The 17,492-nt window shown below is 47.1% G+C and overlaps 2 protein-coding genes and 1 long non-coding RNA gene across 6 annotated transcripts; 1 reads left to right on the top strand and 2 right to left on the bottom strand.

Annotated features, from left to right (window-relative positions):
• Positions 1 to 10: 10 nt before the first annotated feature.
• Positions 11 to 8,755, bottom strand: LOC107204688 (thiosulfate sulfurtransferase). Its single transcript, XM_015628256.3, has 2 exons — positions 8,107 to 8,755; positions 11 to 495 (listed from the first exon to the last, which is right to left on the bottom strand). The coding sequence occupies exons 1-2, from the start codon at positions 8,690 to 8,692 to the stop codon at positions 197 to 199; spliced, it is 885 nt and encodes a 294-aa protein (XP_015483742.1). The 5' UTR covers positions 8,693 to 8,755; the 3' UTR covers positions 11 to 196.
• On the bottom strand, positions 2,371 to 6,077 carry LOC109022657. The gene is made up of 2 exons (XR_002001758.2): positions 5,235 to 6,077; positions 2,371 to 5,047 (listed from the first exon to the last, which is right to left on the bottom strand). It is a non-coding gene; the product is annotated as an uncharacterized LOC109022657 (long non-coding RNA).
• On the top strand, positions 6,927 to 11,593 carry MPST (mercaptopyruvate sulfurtransferase). Of its 4 annotated transcripts, none has more exons than XM_015628246.3 (5): positions 6,927 to 7,008; positions 7,423 to 7,501; positions 7,904 to 7,977; positions 9,321 to 9,973; positions 10,584 to 11,593. In XM_015628246.3, exons 3-5 carry the CDS (start codon positions 7,937 to 7,939, stop codon positions 10,880 to 10,882), a joined length of 993 nt encoding a protein of 330 aa, XP_015483732.1. In that variant the 5' UTR covers positions 6,927 to 7,008; positions 7,423 to 7,501; positions 7,904 to 7,936; the 3' UTR covers positions 10,883 to 11,593. The 4 variants fall into 4 exon arrangements, with proteins under 4 accessions (XP_015483732.1, XP_015483730.1, XP_033370099.1 ...); XM_015628244.3 differs by having other exon boundaries at positions 6,946 to 7,152; XM_033514208.1 differs by lacking the exons at positions 6,927 to 7,008; positions 7,423 to 7,501 and having other exon boundaries at positions 7,715 to 7,977.
• Positions 11,594 to 17,492: the final 5,899 nt, after the last annotated feature.

Raw genomic sequence — 17,492 nt, 5'->3', positions numbered from 1 at the left:
TACTCACAGATGCATCATCTAAGATTTTATTAACTGTCAAAAATCAAAAGTTCAATAGAAACCTGATGATAATTCTTAAAAAAATTGGCAAAATCTGAATCAACTGATTTTCTCTTTACTTCCACCTCCTCCCTTTTGCTTTACCCTGGGCTGGAGACAACTGCTAGACCATGTTGCCCCAGGCAGAGCTTTCCCTCTAGGCCTTGCTGCGCTTCAACTCGGAGACCTTGTAGTGTGGTGGGGCTCGGTGGAACCACTCGGACCAGGAGCCGTCGTACACGGCCACGTCGCGCTTGCCGCACAGGAAGGCTGCCAAGGCAATCTGACACGCCGTGACGCCCTTGCGGCACGTGGCCGTCAGCGGCTTCGAGAGATCCACTTTCTTTGCACGGAATATTTCCTGGATCTCCTCAATACTCTTCTCATGCCCTGTTTCTGATAGGAATGAGTGGAAGGGTATGTTCACAGCACCAGGGATGTGGCCAGATTCCAACCCTGCAAGAGGGAACCAGAAAAGGAAACATAAGCAAGGACACATTAACATAGGTGATGAAAGACACCCACAAGAGACATTAGAGACATCACTGCAGATACTCTCACTCCCTCCAAAAGACTCATTTGTTCCACTTGATGATGAAGATGCAAAGTGGTATTGGGCTAAGAAGAGGAAAAATATTATTCAATTTTGCTGAAGTCAAAACTTACAAAATATTTAGCAAACCATTTCCTCACTGAAAGCAATGAGATGTAGGAATCTGAAGAAGCCCTAGACATAACAAGAATCAAAGAACCTGCACAGAAAATGTCTTTACAAAGGCACTAAGGGCACCTGTGATAAAAGGAGTAAAGCAATGCATTTCCAACCTCCCCCAGGTATCCCAGCAGTGTGTAGTGACACAGTTTTCAGAAGCAGGGAATGTATGTGGAATTTGTGAAAGTTTTTATCTGTTCACAGTTTATTCCTGCATCACCTTAAAATCATATTTCAGCAAGATAAATAAGAAATCATAGAGAAACCTAAAAGTCATCCACATCACTACTAAGGCAGCTATCCTCAGGGGTAATGGGGTCAGAGAAGTCAGAATTTATATTTTTTAATCACTTCTTATTTACTGCATGGATGAAATCAGAAAAGGTTCTGTTTTTCTGCTGGTGTAGCTGACCACTTCAGGCAAGATCAAAGCTGCATGTCAAAACAAGGTCTTCAGAGAGTAGCAGATAAAAAAATACGATGGACAAGGTTGGCATCACACCCTTCAAATTCAGATTCTTAAGGCTTCCATTATTCTGGAAGTTTTTCCAATAATTTTGAGATGCTTTGGATCAAACCTCATTGGAGCCAAAACCATTATGTATTACACTGAAAATATGTTTTAGGGAATGATTCCTCGCTAGGTTTGAACTTTGAATGAGACAAATCTGAAAAAAATCACATAATAGTAATCTGTTTCATTGGCAGCTTTCCATTAGCCCAAATCATTGGGATAACTTGTCTTGGGAGATGGGGGAGATGGAAGAGATGGGGCAGTTTAATCATTTGACTTTGTTACAGTCAACTTATTAAACTATACCTACACAGAGACTGACATCACACATAATGACACTGCAGTTTCATCACTATGCAGAGTGGTAACATGACATGGTGAGATAAAAGGGGAAAACAGCTTTGGCACAGAACTGAAGGGAATTTTTGCTCTGCTGGACAGAGCCTAAAGACAATCAATGCTGCCCTGAGTCAGCTTCACAAGTTCTCTTCCTGTTCCAGATAGACCCTCTTTGTCTCTTGATTCATCCTCCCCGAGTGCATTAGAAATACAGCACAGTTGTCTAGGAGTCACCTCATGCATCCATCAGAAATGTTTAGCATTACTGAGAGAAGCTGGGAGAAAAACTGCTGACTTCTGCAGTGACTAACATTTAAAAAGGAAAAGAAAAAATAAGAGGCAGCATTTTGGACTGATGCTTTTATCACATTTTTTCCAGTTCCAGAAGACAACAGTTCATCACTTCTGTACACAGAACTGCAAAACTCACTCAGGAACACAGTGTCTGTATGACAGAGAGGAAATAAAAAATGAAGCAAAAATTGAGAAAACCTTGTATACAGTTCTCAGACTGCAAAGCTGCTTACTGGAGCCTCTTACATGCCTGGCTTAGGTGACCACTTTCTCATGGAGTAAATAGGAAAGGATCCATTCAGCAAACAATTTCTGCAAGGTTCTGTTGCAGCACTGGTGATCACCCCAATACAGACAATTCTGTGAGTCATCCTAGGGCACTGGGAAATGTACTGAGATCAGGAAGCCCTGGAGGATGAACTAGAAGGGAACTCTTGCTCAAAGAAGCTTGCTGGGCAATCGATTCACTTCCCAGGTGTCCCAGGCACCATGATCATTATCACTTCTCTAGACTGTTCACACACCTTAAAATAGGTCTGTACCCCTCTCTTATTGGAGACTGACAACTCACCACCCTTAAACAATTCTTCAGGTAGGAGCTGAGGAGATCTGAAAAAACACTCAGTTTAGAGCAGTTTTGACTTTGATCTATAGGGAGACTTTCTTGCTCCAGAGATTCAAAACTCTGTTGGAGTCAGAGACCAGTGCTTGCACTCTGTGGGTGAAATATGGAGAATTCTGTAGAAACTGCATTTATTCACATATGTGGGTGTTCAGCTGAGAAAAAGAGCTGAAACTGCATAACCACAATCCCTTGGACTGCCTAAGAAGTGCTCTCAAGTGGCTGAGGAAGCTTTATAATCTCTCTCTGCTAGGTCAAGAGCAGAGAAACACAGGACTGGAAGGCAAGACTGGATGCAGCTGGAATCTGAACAGGGAAGAGGATACATCTGCTCCCGTCCCATGTGAAACAGAGAATATTCCAGGCCAGATTGATGCAGTCACTGTCAGAAACTCCAGGAAGGAACCCTAGGACTACAGAGCTTGGGCCCCAGATACCTCAGTAATCATTTCATAAACTGCCTTTCAAAAAAGCATCCATCTGAGAAACAGTTTGGATTCCTGTCATGAAACCTCCCACTGAAGCACCTCCTGGCTCATGTGAGGAGGAATATTAATTTTCCAGTGTTCAGATCATCACAATCAGTCCATACACAATTTATCCTTGAGCTAACACTGCGCTATGGCTGAAATAGTTTTTCTGTCCGTCTGCTATTGCTCCAACAGACTGATTGCAAACCCAACAACCTCACATCCTTAGCCTAAACCCAGTAAGAGCCCATTAGATACACTCTTCTCTGTCTTGGCCACCCTAGAAACAGCTCTAGGTGTCTAGCAGGCTTCTGGATAAAGAAGTGGCATCTCCTACCAGGAATTGCCAAGGCTGTTGCTAAGCTAAATCACATGTGATGTTCCTGTACCCAACTAATTAATCCAAATCTTATCCTCTTCTACTGCTTCCAAATGTGGCTCATCAGCTTGTAGGAGAAACACAAGCAGTTCAGTGTTTTGGGTTAATACGCATTCCAGTTTGCTCTCCATAGTGTTATACTTCCTGTCACTGATACCTCTGCAGGTGGCACCTCACATAATACTCCCCATGTGATCATTCAGACCTTCCCATGGCTGTGCCAGCAGCACATTTCAGTAACAACTCCCTATTTTCAATGCCTCGATGATTCAGGAAAATACGAAACAAAAGACGGAAGCTTAACGATGGGACCATGCTGGCAACTTCCAGCCCCACAGATCTTCTTTCAGGCTGTTCTTATCTCATTTATCTCCTTTTCAGTCAATTTTTTTAATCTAACAATATGTGTGCTATTTGCCCTCTCCTCATATTGAGCTAATTAATGTCCCTCTAATGTTATTTCCAAAGCATCAATGAAGTCCAAATGGCACAACTCTACCTTGCAGGTGCTTCCAATGGCTGGAAGAAAAGATCAGACACGCATGTTCCCATTTCTCTTATCTGGCCAACCAATTCAGTTGGCAAAGAAATAAAGCTCTTGGCTACAGAGCAAGTCTACCAACATGTTTTACTCAATTTTGTCTTTGTTTAAAATAATTTTTCTTGAAGAGTTTTTTGAAAGCCTCCTAGTTTATCCATGTTAGGAGAACAACAGGTACAGCAGAACAACAGGTAGGTTGTGCTGTACCCCCTATTCTATTTATGAAGTTTACAATTGTTTCTGTCCCACAGAAACATGCTTCAAATAAATTCATCAAATTGTTGCCTCATTAAGTTGCAATGTCACATGACTGATTTTTGACACATATTTGGGATTGAGATCATCTGCCCCACTGAGCATGAGGCTATCTTTTGGTTAGCCCTCTCCCTGCTCTGCAGAATTATCCTTAGGAGAGAAGAAAACATGGTAGCACAGACTCAGGGCTCAGTATAATGCTGAGACCACACACAAATAATCTTCCACCTGGAATGCCTGCTAACTGCACAGCAACCTTATTTATTCTTTCCCTCCTTCTTCTCTTTTGTTCACTCTGTTCCAAAAGTTTTTGTTATTTAATTCCTTTTGCCAAGTCTCACTCATCTTGGTGTCTCACAATCCTTCCTCACAATTTATAAGCTGTAATACGTTATCTTCTTCACTACTTAATCCCCTTTTCCACATCTGTTAGATTCTCTGCTTACATATTGTTCTTTTTGTTGGCTGTTTATCTAAGACCATAGCCCCTCTTCTCTAGCCTTCCCTTTGTGCTGAAAGCTCCAGATGGAATTTCTTAATGTCAAAAAGATAAAAGATTTGCTCTGCCCATATTTAACTCCCTGTGGCTTTGGAGTGTGCTGGCTGCAGATAGTTCTTTCCCAAATGCCTCCTCTGTTGCCTCCTTGTTTATCTCTCTCTTCCATTCAAATGGTATGTCTTAGAAAGGACAATTACTGATCTTGTCTAACCTACCGTGAACACACTGTAAGGAACACTTTAGGCTTGCTCCTGGCCAGCTCCCTGAAAGTCCTCATAGGTTTCTGTGGGTTGAAACAGACTTTGACAAAGTCTCTCACCCTCCACTGCTGTGCCCCAGCTATGAGCAAAGTAAAGCCAGTCCACTCCCAACTGCAGAATCCTCTAGGAGGAGACAGGGAAGAAAAATGTACATTTTATTCTCATTCCCACTGAACATTCAAGGTGAGCAAAAGCTTTGTTTTTGGGGAAGGCAGGATGGAAAGCTGGGAAAATGGGCAAAATCTGAAGAGTTCTATATGCAGAAGGGAGACAAGGACTGCTTTAGGGCTGAGAATGAGAAGAAAAATACCTGTAAAAGTTCATCAAACGATTTTGGGTTTGCTCTTTTTTAGATGATAGATTTCTTGCCTGGCAACTTTTGCCTCTTTTCTCAGATGTCTGCAAAAGAATTCAGAAATTCACAACTTTTCTGTATGCATTTGGATGACTGTAATTCTTGTTCATCAGTTTTCAGTGCCTGACAGTCAGAGAGGGTCAGCACTGGCAACCATCATGTAATTACTTTTATAATCAGCCCTGGACAGCTAGTTCCTCCAGGAACACAGCACTGTGCAGGGACACCTTGAACTACCTGGTGCATAGGCCAGGGCTGCACATCTGTCAGGCTTATGCCGAACACTCTGCATGAACATCCAAGTCTTTCATCTAAAGCAATACCTGAATTTAAGAACTGTGAGACCTGGCCTATAGAGATGTCCATTTTTCTCCACTCTGACAACTTTGGTGAACGTCTCCCAGGAAATAAAAATTAGTCCTATATTATGGCTTATCTTAACCGGTACAGAGGTCTAAATCCCAGCAAGGATAAAAATAAAACAGGAACAATTAATTCTTACCACAAAGAACTGAAAAACTAAAAAGGCGAAAGAGTCAGCTGCAATTAGCCTCTTCTAGAGATGAAGTTCACAGAACAGGAGAGATTAATTGACTTAATTAGGAAGTCAAGAACTGAAGCAATAATTAAACTGAAATCACCTGAGAAGGCAGCAAGTTCCTTAACCCCAAGACCATTAGTCTTCTCTAAATTGCATCCTCCCTGATTGGATGACCCCTGCAATTAATCAGCATTGATTTCAAATTGCTCTTTTAGGTGTAAGCACTGTCTTTTACCCACGGCTGGCTGATGTGCTGCTATGGCTGGCTTGGTTCAGAGAGCTGTCAAGCTCCTGTGGAACGAGCAGCTGCAGCTGGAGTGCTTATCCTGCTGGATCTGCTGTGGGAAGCAAAACTGGACCACCACAAATAAGCTGTTCCATGCTGACGCATTTCAAAGGAAAAATCTGTTTTGAAGATGCTGTTGGGGCTGTGGTATTTGTCATCTGGTGACAGCTCTCACCTTGGGAAAGAATGCAAAATCCACCAGCTCCCAGCAAGGAGCATTTTAGTCACATCTTGAGGTTAAAATTCAACCTTCACTTTGATGGCTATGGTAGGAGAAGAAATAGAATGAGTGATAAGCCTCACTTTTCCCTTCCCCTGCCACAGTCTCCTCCATCACTTCCATTACCTTTCCCACCTCCCACATTGTCTTTGTAGACACCTGGGCCACCCACCTGTAAATATTGTCATTTACCAATGACAACCAAATGCTCCTGAAGTTTGGATGCAGGAATGTACTTCAGGACATGTTATCACACTAACTGGCTGTACAGCAGCACACGTATATGTGAACAGCCAGGAAAGCCCTGTGGGCCAGCATGGCCTGGAGACCATAAAAACCCACAGCACATTCCAGCAGTGTGGGCTCTGCTCAGGACCAACAGCCGCTGCTGAGCTTTTCTCTGCTTTCTTCTAGAAACTCTTTCTCTTCCAACCATTTCTGTGATTCCCTTGTTGAGGAACACATTCAGTGCAGGTAGCTCGGAGTGCAGCTGCAGTGTCAGATGCAGGTTGGGCTCTGGGCTGTGAGAGCCCCAGGCAAGAGGCCAAGAACTGGCACTGACCCTTTGCACAACAGAGGGCACAGGACCTGTGGCACAGCCAGGTGACCGGACACTGAGACACAGCAGGAGCCGAGGACTCAGCAGGAAGAGCCAGGACTTTGTCACACACAGATTGGGAAGGTATAAAAGTTCAGTGTTTCCTTTGTTTAGGTCCTTCCTCGGAGGCACAAGCTCAAGCTGTTTTTGTGTTACTGTGCTGTTAGTAAGTTGCTTTAGGGAACCAAACTTTTGAGGCTCTGCTAAGGAAAACCCAGGCTCAAGACGGTAAGAATATCTGGTCTGAGTGTGTGTGCAGGGTGTGTTGGAAGCCAAGTGGGGCACCCATCAGTTCAGTGGAGCCGCCTGCTGAGAAGGGGCTTTGGTCCCAGCAGTTAAAGTCTCTGGGAGTGGGACTGTGACTGCCAGAGTGCCTCCTAAATGGTCAGTCAGGAAAGTTTCCTTTACACTCCTTCAGAGGGGAGGTTATTCTGGGATATACCAAGGCTTAAATTACACAGCAAAGGCCTCCTTTAACTAACTTCAGTTTCATTCCAGGCACATTGCTGTACCTGCTGTCCCCACTACACAGGACTTCTCCCAACCCTGCTGCTTGTGTGTCCAGCGTTTCATCGAGGTAACAAAATCAGTTTTGGTTCCTGTAACTTAGGGCACCTAAAAGAGAGAGGCTGACACCCCATATATTTGTTAAAAGCTTCAGACTTTTCTTACATAAGCAAAAGATCAAAGATCAGCTCAAACAAATTCTCTGCTGGGAATCAGAGCAATAAGGAGAATGTCCCTTGGGTTACTGTATTACCTAAAACCTTGGCTTTTGCTAGTGCACTCATTATGGTGAGAGGTGCCTGTATGGATACTGACAGTTTGTATGTGTCTGCTGGTTTTAGATAGGACCCTGAACAAACCCCTACGAGCTTTCACCTCCCGTGTTTGCATTTTGATAAACTTCTGCAGGGTGCGGGATGGGAGATCCTGGAACCAAATGACTGCATCCCTTTTCTGCTATTTCCTCCTGCAGCTTTATAGGCAACTGCAACAAAAGCATTCAACGATGGCACTGGGATCTGAACGTGCAACTGTGGATCCCTTAAGGTATGAGTCGGGCTGAGGCATGCCTGTGCTTTAGGAAAATCTGTTTGATGGCTGCCAGGAGTTGTTACTGCCAGTCTAGCATTGAAATTCATCCTGTCCTGGGACAGGTGCCAGTCCCACTTCCATTACCTTGGTCCAGCTCGGTCCCCCGAAACCGGCCCTCGGGGCGGGAATCCACCACCTGGAACTTTAGGGACGACACGTTCTGTATCATCTCCTCAAAAGTCTTCACCAGGGCCCGGTTCAGCCTGGCCTTAAAGACAGCCGGGGTGGGCTGGGTGACCTCCGCCGTGACGGGGTGCCCCTCCTTCAACCAATTCTTGAAGCCACCATTCAGCACAGAGACCTCCTTGTGCCCAAAGGCCCGGAACATCCACCAGGCGCGGGGGGCGTAGAAGGTGCCCACCTCGTCCCCGTCGTACACCACCACGTGGGTGTCATTGCTGACCCCCAGCCCGCCCACGTAGTCGGCGAAGTGGGACTCGCTGGGCAGCATGAAGTCGTACGGGGAGGACTTGTCCCGGCACTCCTCGATGTCGAAGAACGACGCCCCCGGGATGTGCCTCTCCTTGAACTCCTGCCGGGCGTTTCGCTCCTTGGGGGGGTACCAGGAGGCGTCCAGCACCCGCAGCCCGGCGCCCACCCGCCCGGCCCGCACCGCCTCCGCCAGCCAGGAGGCTGTGACCAGCGCCCGGCTGAGGCCCTGCCGCGCCATCTCGGGGGACCGCTGGCGGTGCCGCCGCCGGGCCGCGCTCCCCTCACGCACAGAGCCCGACACACGCGAAATGGCGGCGGGAGGCGCGGCCCGAGGGGCGGCACGGAGGCGGCCGCACGGCCGGGCCCGGCCCGCTGGGAGCGCTCCCGCCCTCCGGCGGCGGCCGTGGCTGGCGGGCAGCGAGGCCCAGCACGGAGGTACGGGGCGAAGCGGCGGGAATCGCGGCCCCGCCGGGCCGGGGGGGCTCGCAGCGGGCGGCGGCGGGGCCCTGTATGGCCCCGGCTGCAGGTGTGCTCCGGGACGGGCAGAGGCGAGGGGCCGTGCCTCACCGCCAAGCGCCTGGTCCTTGGGGCTGCCCCGCTGCGCTGCGGCTGCTGTCAGTGCTGGCTGGGGTCCCTGGATGGGGCCAGAGGAGCTGTATGGGGCAGGGCAGGACCGCCGTGGCTGTCCCGCTCGGGGCATTGTTTGGGATATGCTTTGGGAATCTACTTTCGGGGCTGGAGCATTTCAAGCCCCTCATCGTAGGCTTAGCCAGCGCCTCAGTGTAGACACGGGTCCCAAAACGCATCTTTGTCCAGCTGCTTTTTGAAAGGCTGCTCTCTAATTTGTGGCTCTTTACCTTCTGCAGTCAGGTGGACTCAGGTAGAATCCAGAAATCGGCTAATCTCAGCCAGGACTCAGGAGCGATGTCGCAACAACTCCTCTACCGAGCTCTGGTGTCTGCAAAATGGCTTTCAGAAGCCATCAAGTCCCAGCAAGCTGGCTTGGCCTTAAGAATCGTGGATGCATCCTGGTATTTGCCGAAGATGAAGCGCGATCCGAAGCGAGAGTTTGAGGAGCGCCACATCCCTGGTGCGGTTTTCTTTGACATTGACCAGTGCAGTGACCGAACCTCGCCTTACGATCACATGCTGCCGAAGGCTAATGACTTTGCCGAGTATGTGGGGAAGCTGGGTGTGGGGAATGATTCCCATGTTGTGGTGTATGATGGCAGCGACCAAGGTCTCTTCTCAGCACCCCGGGTATGGTGGATGTTCCGTGTCTTTGGACACGAAGCTGTCTCCCTTCTGGATGGTGGCCTGAAGAACTGGCAGCGAGAGGGGAATGCACTTAGCTCTGGGAAAACCCAGGTAGCTCCATCCGAGTTCCATGCCACCTTGGACAAGTCCCTGGTGAAAACATATGAGGATGTCTTAGATAACTTGGATTCCCATCGCTTCCAACTAGTGGATGCCCGTGCTGCAGGACGGTTCCGGGGAGTAGAGCCAGAGCCCCGAGATGGTAATGTGCCTTCTGAGACAGTGGCATTATAAAGAGGGGCTTAATTTAAGGTGTCCATCACTTTGACTCCTGTAGAGGTAATGCTAGGAAATAATGGCTGTCTTTTATGGGACGGGATTTCAGGCAGTGTGTCCATCTGTCCTCCTTTCCCCTTGATTAGCAAGCGCTACTCTGAAAATTCAGCAGTGGGGAAACCATGTATCTTTTTTTCCTCATGAGGGGGTGGGGTGAGGAACTAGCTTTCCATACGCCTCGAAGATCTTCATTTGTCTCGTCATGTACTGGTGCTACTCTTCCCCTCAGAACGACCTGTGGAGGTTCTTCATCAGTGTGGGTTGCTCTGATGGGGAGAAAGATGTGGAGGGAGCTAGGGGAAAAAATGGAACTTGGCAGGATTGTGTCCATGTGGTAACATGAAGGTTACACATAGAGCCATCCTTCCTGAGTTATCAGTAATCTAGTGAAGCAAAGTGTAACAAAAATAAATGTACTTGTTTTAACAAAATATACTAAGCAATAAATACTTCTCTCAGTGAAACAGAAGAGGCTTTGGAATAGACTTGTCCCAGACAATAGAGGTTAATTCCTGTTTGTATTGTTTTTTCTCTAGGAATTGAGCCTGGTCACGTCCCTGGGTCGACGAGTATCCCCTTCACTGATTTCCTCACAGAGTCTGGCTTAGAGAAGACCCCTGAGCAGATCCGCACTCTGTTCCAGGAGAAGAAGGTGGACCTCCTAAAGCCGGTGGTAGCCACCTGTGGCTCTGGAGTCACCGCCTGCCACGTGGCTCTGGGGGCCTACCTCTGCGGCAAGCCAGATGTCGCAGTGTACGACGGGGCCTGGGTGGAATGGTACATGCGGGCACAGCCTGAAAATATTATTTCTGAGGGAAAGGGGAAAACGGTGTAATAAGCTGCATTGTTTCCCAGCTGTGCACGTAGCTTGCCTTGAAACAGGATTTGGAAAAGATGGGTTTAGCATTCCTGGTTAAGTGTCTTGCGATGAAGGCATTGGATAACAATCATGCGCACATGGTGCTTTGGCACTTTGTCCTTACCCTGCCGCTGCTTAGGAGGATGAAGATGACGGCAGTTTTGGGCAGCCAGCTCTGTGTGACCCCACTTGAGCAGATAGGGTAGAGCAGATGTCCTCCCAAAGTCACTTCCAGCCTCAGCCATTCTGTGATTCTGTGACCATTTCACCGTATCAGATGGATGGCAGAGAGTGCTGCTGCCAGCATAGGGAACTGAGTTAAGCCAAGCTCCTGACTCAAAACATTCAGTCATGTTCATTCATTTTCACTGGGGTGGTCACACTTTTATATAAATGTGCCTCATAATCTGGCTCTCTGCTGCTGTCCCACCCATGCACATTATGGCCATTTTGCGTGCAAAACTTTGTGGAAAGAGATGTCTGTTAAAGGAGCAATTATGGCATTCAGGTTGGCACTTAGGCTAGAGACTTGATTTGTATTTCTTCTCGTACTTGGGGTCTAACTACAGTGTGTACTTAGCCAGCCTTGTAGCCCCATGATCCAAAATCCCCTTTGAGAAAAAGAAAATATTCTGGGATTTAAACAATGTAAATAAACATGTTTCAAGGTTGTTCTGCTGAATGGAACTTCTGTGAGTGTTGCTTGGGTGAATCCTTTTCAGGAATTCTGTTTTTATGGAATCACTTTGTGAATCCACAGTGTGAGATTCAAATGAGATATTGCCTTCTCTTTTTGAGTAGAACCACACCTCTTATCCTCAACAAGCTCTTTGACCCAGGAAAGACAATGACATGCTTCTCTCTTGGGTCTCTGTACCATCTTGCTGCTTTTGGTCCTTGTCCATTTGCTTTTTTGCCTTGAAGTCCACAGTTGTCAGTTACAGCTCTGTTCTTGAAATGCTGGATGTCAGCTTACATAGTGGAAAATGGACTGCATGGATATTATTGTTCTTACCATGTAACCTTTCCCTAAAAACTTAGCAGAACTGAGACTTACAGAGGAATTGCCCACACTGGCACCTATTTTTGCCCAAGACCTTTTTATTTTATTTCTAAATGTTGAAAGCACACTGGGTATCCCTGATAATGTTCAAGAATTTGTTCTCTCTGGGATTTTCTCCTCTACAAAAAATGCCCAAAACTAAACAAAAAAACCCCCACAGATACCTCTCACAGTAAAAAAATGAAAACAAATCTGCATCTCTTCTGGCCTACTGGTAACTTAGAAGTTAATGAGCCAGTTTCTTCTCTTGGGTTTGCAGCAACAGGTGCCTGTAAACATCTATGGATGATGGGGTTGCCCTTTCCAGGGAATGCAGTGGATGCTTATTGTCATAGGTTTGACTGAAAGGACTGGATTCCTCCCTATTGCTGAGTGCTTTTTCTTTGTATTTCCTCTTACCCATTTTGGCTGCTTCTTCTTGGCCTTATCTTCCATGCATGCAAGCTCTGTTTCTGCTCCACCTCCTGGGCAGCTGGAGTTTCACTCTCCAGTTTATTTCTTCCTCTGTCCTCCCGCCTCACACATATGGTCTGACCACCCAGTGACTGACAGCCTGCAATTTCTCTGCTTGCATCCAGACTGGCAACCCAGCTCTTCAAGGACTTGAGGTTGGCATTGCAGCAAGTGCTGGGTATATAGCATGCACAGGAGTCTGAAACAAGTGACCCTTCAGTACAGAGAGAAGCTGATTTTGTGATTATGTGGCCAGATGAGTGCTCTGCCTGCTCTGCTTCTCCAGGAAAATTTAGTTATTAGGAAAATTGACATATTATTTCAGATTTATTTGCAATAGATGCAGGGAGCTGGCCTTTGTGGGTACTTCCAGGATATTTTTGATGCATCTTAAGCACTGTGTTTCTCTTTTGCCACTGACCCAGCAGTCGTTGGGGTCAGTGGGAATCTCTCTGCTTCCTCTTGAGGCTGAGATGCTTTTCTTTGTTCTCTGTGTTGCAGGGATGTCTGCAGCAAAGCCCAGCCATCCACCTGGAGATTGCAAATTAAGTGGAAAACTTCTGTCTCCCCTTGCTCTACATTTCACCCCTGTGCTCGATGACATCTAGCAGGGCCCTTCCCCCTCTCTGGTATTTATGCCAAGCTTGGCAGTACTCATCTGCCCTTCTCGGGCTGAATTTTCTACTACAAAATCTCAGGATTCTTCCCAGTTTTTGGCAAATCTTTTCCCAGATGCTTATCTTTGCCTTGCTTTCTCCACAGAGGAGAAACTGAGATCTTCTTTCCCACAGCAAGATACTTTGTTTTTCTGGGGTATTCCCTCTTATGTATCAAAAATCTATCCAAGAGTGTCTTCTGAAGTTCCCCCTCCTTTTAGTGGAGATCTGTTCTGGTGATGCAGGCAAAGCACTGAGAACATTGTGAAGGCAGAGACAATGTTTTCAAAGCCTGGAGACTGCAAAAAGCCTATTTTGAGCTATAACAGATGCTACTGGACATATGGAACAGCTGAGGGGACTTACACCAGGACTATAAATGTTCTGCAGATCTTTATGTCCCTGACTCAGTGGGTGGGTTTCCTATAGGAACCTAAAGCTGGGGAGAAGTGGATATAAAGCAAATCACTAATGTTCATTACTTTCCTGTGGAAAATTTGCCACAGGGAATTTGGAATAGCATATCTTTGGTGGAATAGGGCGCATGGTAGCCAAAAAGGTAGCCTAAATAACAGCCCTGATGTAGGAGGAAGGTTACATTGACATGTGACTAAACTGAGACTAGAGTTTTTACAGCTCTCTGTATAAATTTGAGAATCCCAGGACAGCATATAAACTCTTTATTGGTTTATTTATATTTTACTGTCTGCACTTTTGTCTTGAAGGAGGTTTTTATTCTGTGAAACAGTCTGGTCTAGTCAAAAGTAATCCCATGGTCCCCTGTTCTTCGCTTGTCTTCTTTGTAACCTGCCTTCCTCTTCTTTCCATACTGCTCTCTAGCAGTCAGGTTGCACTATTTCATGCTTCATTTCTCAGCAAACTTTTTGTTCCTCTGCAAATTTTTCTAAATTCTAAAGCAGCCCTTCTTCTACCAGCACCACTGGCCTCAGTACTACATGAGCCGTGGTAATTGGTGTTGCCTGCAGGGACATTTCATATTCCTCCCATCTCTCCTGATCCCAGCTTACAACCAGGTGCTACACAACAATTCTGTTTCCTTCTCCCAGCAGTCTTCCAGCAAAGGTGCTGCATGATGCATGTCCACACACAGGCTTTGCACACTGCTTTGAATGCAGGTACATTGCTCACAGACCTCATGCAGCACAAGGAGCTGGAGGAAGATTAGCTTGCCTGTATGCCATGGGGACTTTCTCTTCATGCTCCAATATGCCTGGTTCAGCTGGCAGTCAAGCTGGACTCTGTTGTTCAACTGTGTCCACCCCCAAGTCCAGTGTAGGGAATTTTATTTGCCAAATTGACTGTTGGCTTACTGGCAAAATGTCAGAGCATCACTTGTCTTCCCCTCTCCACCTCCTGAAGAAAAAAGAGTGGCACTGATCCTACATGGACATGCCAACTTGTTCTTCCTGGTTTCTTCTCTGGTGCCTCCTGCCATGTAATCCCCAGTATGTGTTCCAAGCCTGTCAGAGTGGTGACACTGTGCCAACACATGGTGACCTCTGCTCCCACTGCTGTTCCACAACACAACAGTTCAATAAGTTCACTTCTACAATGCCAGAGATGCATCACATTCCACATACCAGGCTGCAGAGCACTGCAGTGTGTGTAGCCTTCTGCTGGATTGCATTGCAGACCTGACTGCTGAACCAAGACACTCCCAGTTTACCCCTGCTCTGTTCTCCTCAGCTCTTGTTCAGCCCAGTATCCAGTGGCTGTCAAGTTTTTCCTGCTCTCAGTCCATCTGTGCAATGGTCCCCATGATTTCACTGGGGACTTTGCAAGGCTGTACAGTCTTACACCGTCACACAGCCCTGTGTAAGCTCTTGCTTGCTCTCCTCTCCGTTGCTGTGCATGTGTTTTATATACAGTTATCATAAAGGCAGGAGGAACAAGTCATAGAACCATAAAACATTAAGGTTAGGAAAGAACTGACATCTTGAGTCCAATCTTTGTCCAAACACCATAAACTGTTTAAACTTACCTCTCCTGTGACCTATTGCTTGATTTTAGGGGACCTTAACAAGGGCACATTAATTGCATCTCAAAACTGCATCTGGTTATAGTGTGCAATCAAGTCTGTTTTTAGCCCATGCCACCAACTCACCAGAACATTTCAGTTGGCAACTCACCCCACACTGGCTTCTTCCTAAAGAGAATTTTCACATACTTTGGGGAAATCCCTGGCCTGGTGCATTTTAGATTTAGCAATTAACTTTTCACCCCATGGCCCTGGGGTGAGCAAGACTTGAGGTTCCAGTCACAAGTGGAGATTGGTTTGATGGAAGGAAGTATGCCTTGGGTATAGACCATCCTGGACTCGTGAGCAGCATTGTCATGGGGGAGGTTGGAAAAGAAGGTGCTGAAAATAAGAGATGGACCCTAAAAAGAAGAAAGAGGTTGAGGGGCTGTGAGAAGAGGAAAAGGAGAGTGTGATCCCTTGGTAAAAGGGAAAAAAATTGAAGGTAGGGCAGATTTCTTGGAGGGGGAGAAAAGGGGCTGTAGGTTCTGTAGGTTATCACCCAACTGCTGCATTCATATCAGAGAGCCACAGTCCTCAGCCCAGTTCTGTCTGTGCTGGAGCTGCAGCCAGTACAGACAGGGTCCTGCAGTCCTCACACACCAGAGTGCAGGGCAGAGGTCTCCAATTTGCTGTAGTTTGACTCGGAGCCAGAATTAGGATGACAGCAGTCTGACAGCCCAGAGCTGTGCTGCGCTTGTGACGCTTCAGCCCGGGTCACTGTTAGCCTGAGCATCTTTGATGCATGTTACTGCTCAGTGGAGACTGGTCCCAGGGCTGAGCAGTCATTTTGGCCAGAGCTTGCTCCAAATAGGTAGACAAAAATGTTTTTTCATGCTCTGTTAATGGACACTCTAGTGCTGGTTCAAAATTATTTAAACTTACACTCCGGAGCAGCTGAATTGTTCCTGTACTTAGCTGAAGGTCAGCAATCTTGAAACCTCTTCCGTGTTACCCTCTTTTCTTCTCCTCCCCTTGGCACTCCTCCACAGAATGAGCAAAGTACACGTGCAATCTTTGTGAAAGGAAATCCTGGGCGATTTGGGGGAAGGGCAATGCTGCCTTCTTCTTTAGTGATAGAAGAGAGTGATTTGCAAGTAAAAGAAGGAAGGACAAGAAGAAAAGGAATGTAGGAGTAAAACATAATGTTTCTCTTTAGCCAGCCTATTCACTCAGTTAACCCCCCCCACCTCTAAAGGCACTAAGATCTATATGCAAGAAAAAGAAAGTGTTGTGTGTCTCTGCAGTGCTGCGTTGTCCTTTCAAGGAAGAGCCAGGAAGTTGCTTAGGTGGAGGAAGGTTTTTGAGCCACAATGGGGTGAAACACCAGCTTTTCATTCTTAATGTGCTCAAGCTGCTGGCAAGCACAGCTGTGCTTAGGTGGGAGTGGGAAAAGCAGAGCTTCTCTGTTGGAGAGAGCTTGTTCAGGTTCTGTCCGTGCCAAGGAGATTGTTTGAACAGAGTCCCCTGGGGCATGAACTGCTGAGCACGAGGCTCGGCCTGGCAGGAGCAAGTGGCAGGGGCAGGGCTAGATTCCACAGCACGGGATTGGCACATCAGCCGCAGCCGGTGATACGTGCCTGGGGCAGAGGTAAAACTCCACACAGAGCTGAGTTAGTCTGAACTCTGTTGCCCAGACACAAACAGGGATGGCAGGAGCCCAGGGGAAGGATGTGGGGGGTTTCTACTAGGTAGAGCAGCACAGGGAGGGGAGACTTTGCCTAGTCAGCAACTCCTCTGAGCTGGAAGAAAAATTATTCCTGCCCCCTGCTAGCACTTCACGTGGATCCAGGCTATAGTTCCCAGAATGTCCCTACATATGTTAGCAAGAAGGCAACCGTCTGCATATTTTGCTGCAAGAAAGTATGGCAACTGCTGCGGCACTGAGCGGTGAGCCTGAGGTAATGGATGTCCTGAAGGGAATGCTGTGAAGTACAGCGCTGAGGGGTTTAATCTGCCGACTGCCAGGGAGCAGATTGTGCTTCCTGCCTCCGAGGAAGCTTGCAGACAAGACCCGGGACTGGAAGCAGGCAGAGTACCAGCCCCAGGGCTGGGGTCATGTGCTGCAGTCCCCTTCTTTATAGCATCCTCATTGTAGGAACAGCAAGCTGGGGAAACTACAGTTCCCATCACCCATTTGTGCATGTCCCCGCGAAACTACAGTTCCCAGAAGCTTTTAATGAGCCAGAGAGGATGTCTGTGGAAATAAATGCCGACGAGTTTTGCATAACACCCTGCACCTCCGGAGTGCTGACCGGCCCGTGGTCTGTGAAAACGGGAACAGAGGAAAAGCCAGGGAGTGTCAGCGCTGTGGAGCTGTGACTTTCCCCACCTCAATAGCCTCAGTGATAGCCTCCAGCACCGAGCAACCTTCCT

This window comes from Parus major, chromosome 1A, assembly GCF_001522545.3.
Source record: "Parus major isolate Abel chromosome 1A, Parus_major1.1, whole genome shotgun sequence".
NCBI classification, from domain to species: Eukaryota; Metazoa; Chordata; class Aves; order Passeriformes; family Paridae; genus Parus; species Parus major.
Note: the sequence above shows the minus strand (reverse complement) of the source record. Positions and strands in the feature narration are given on the sequence as shown.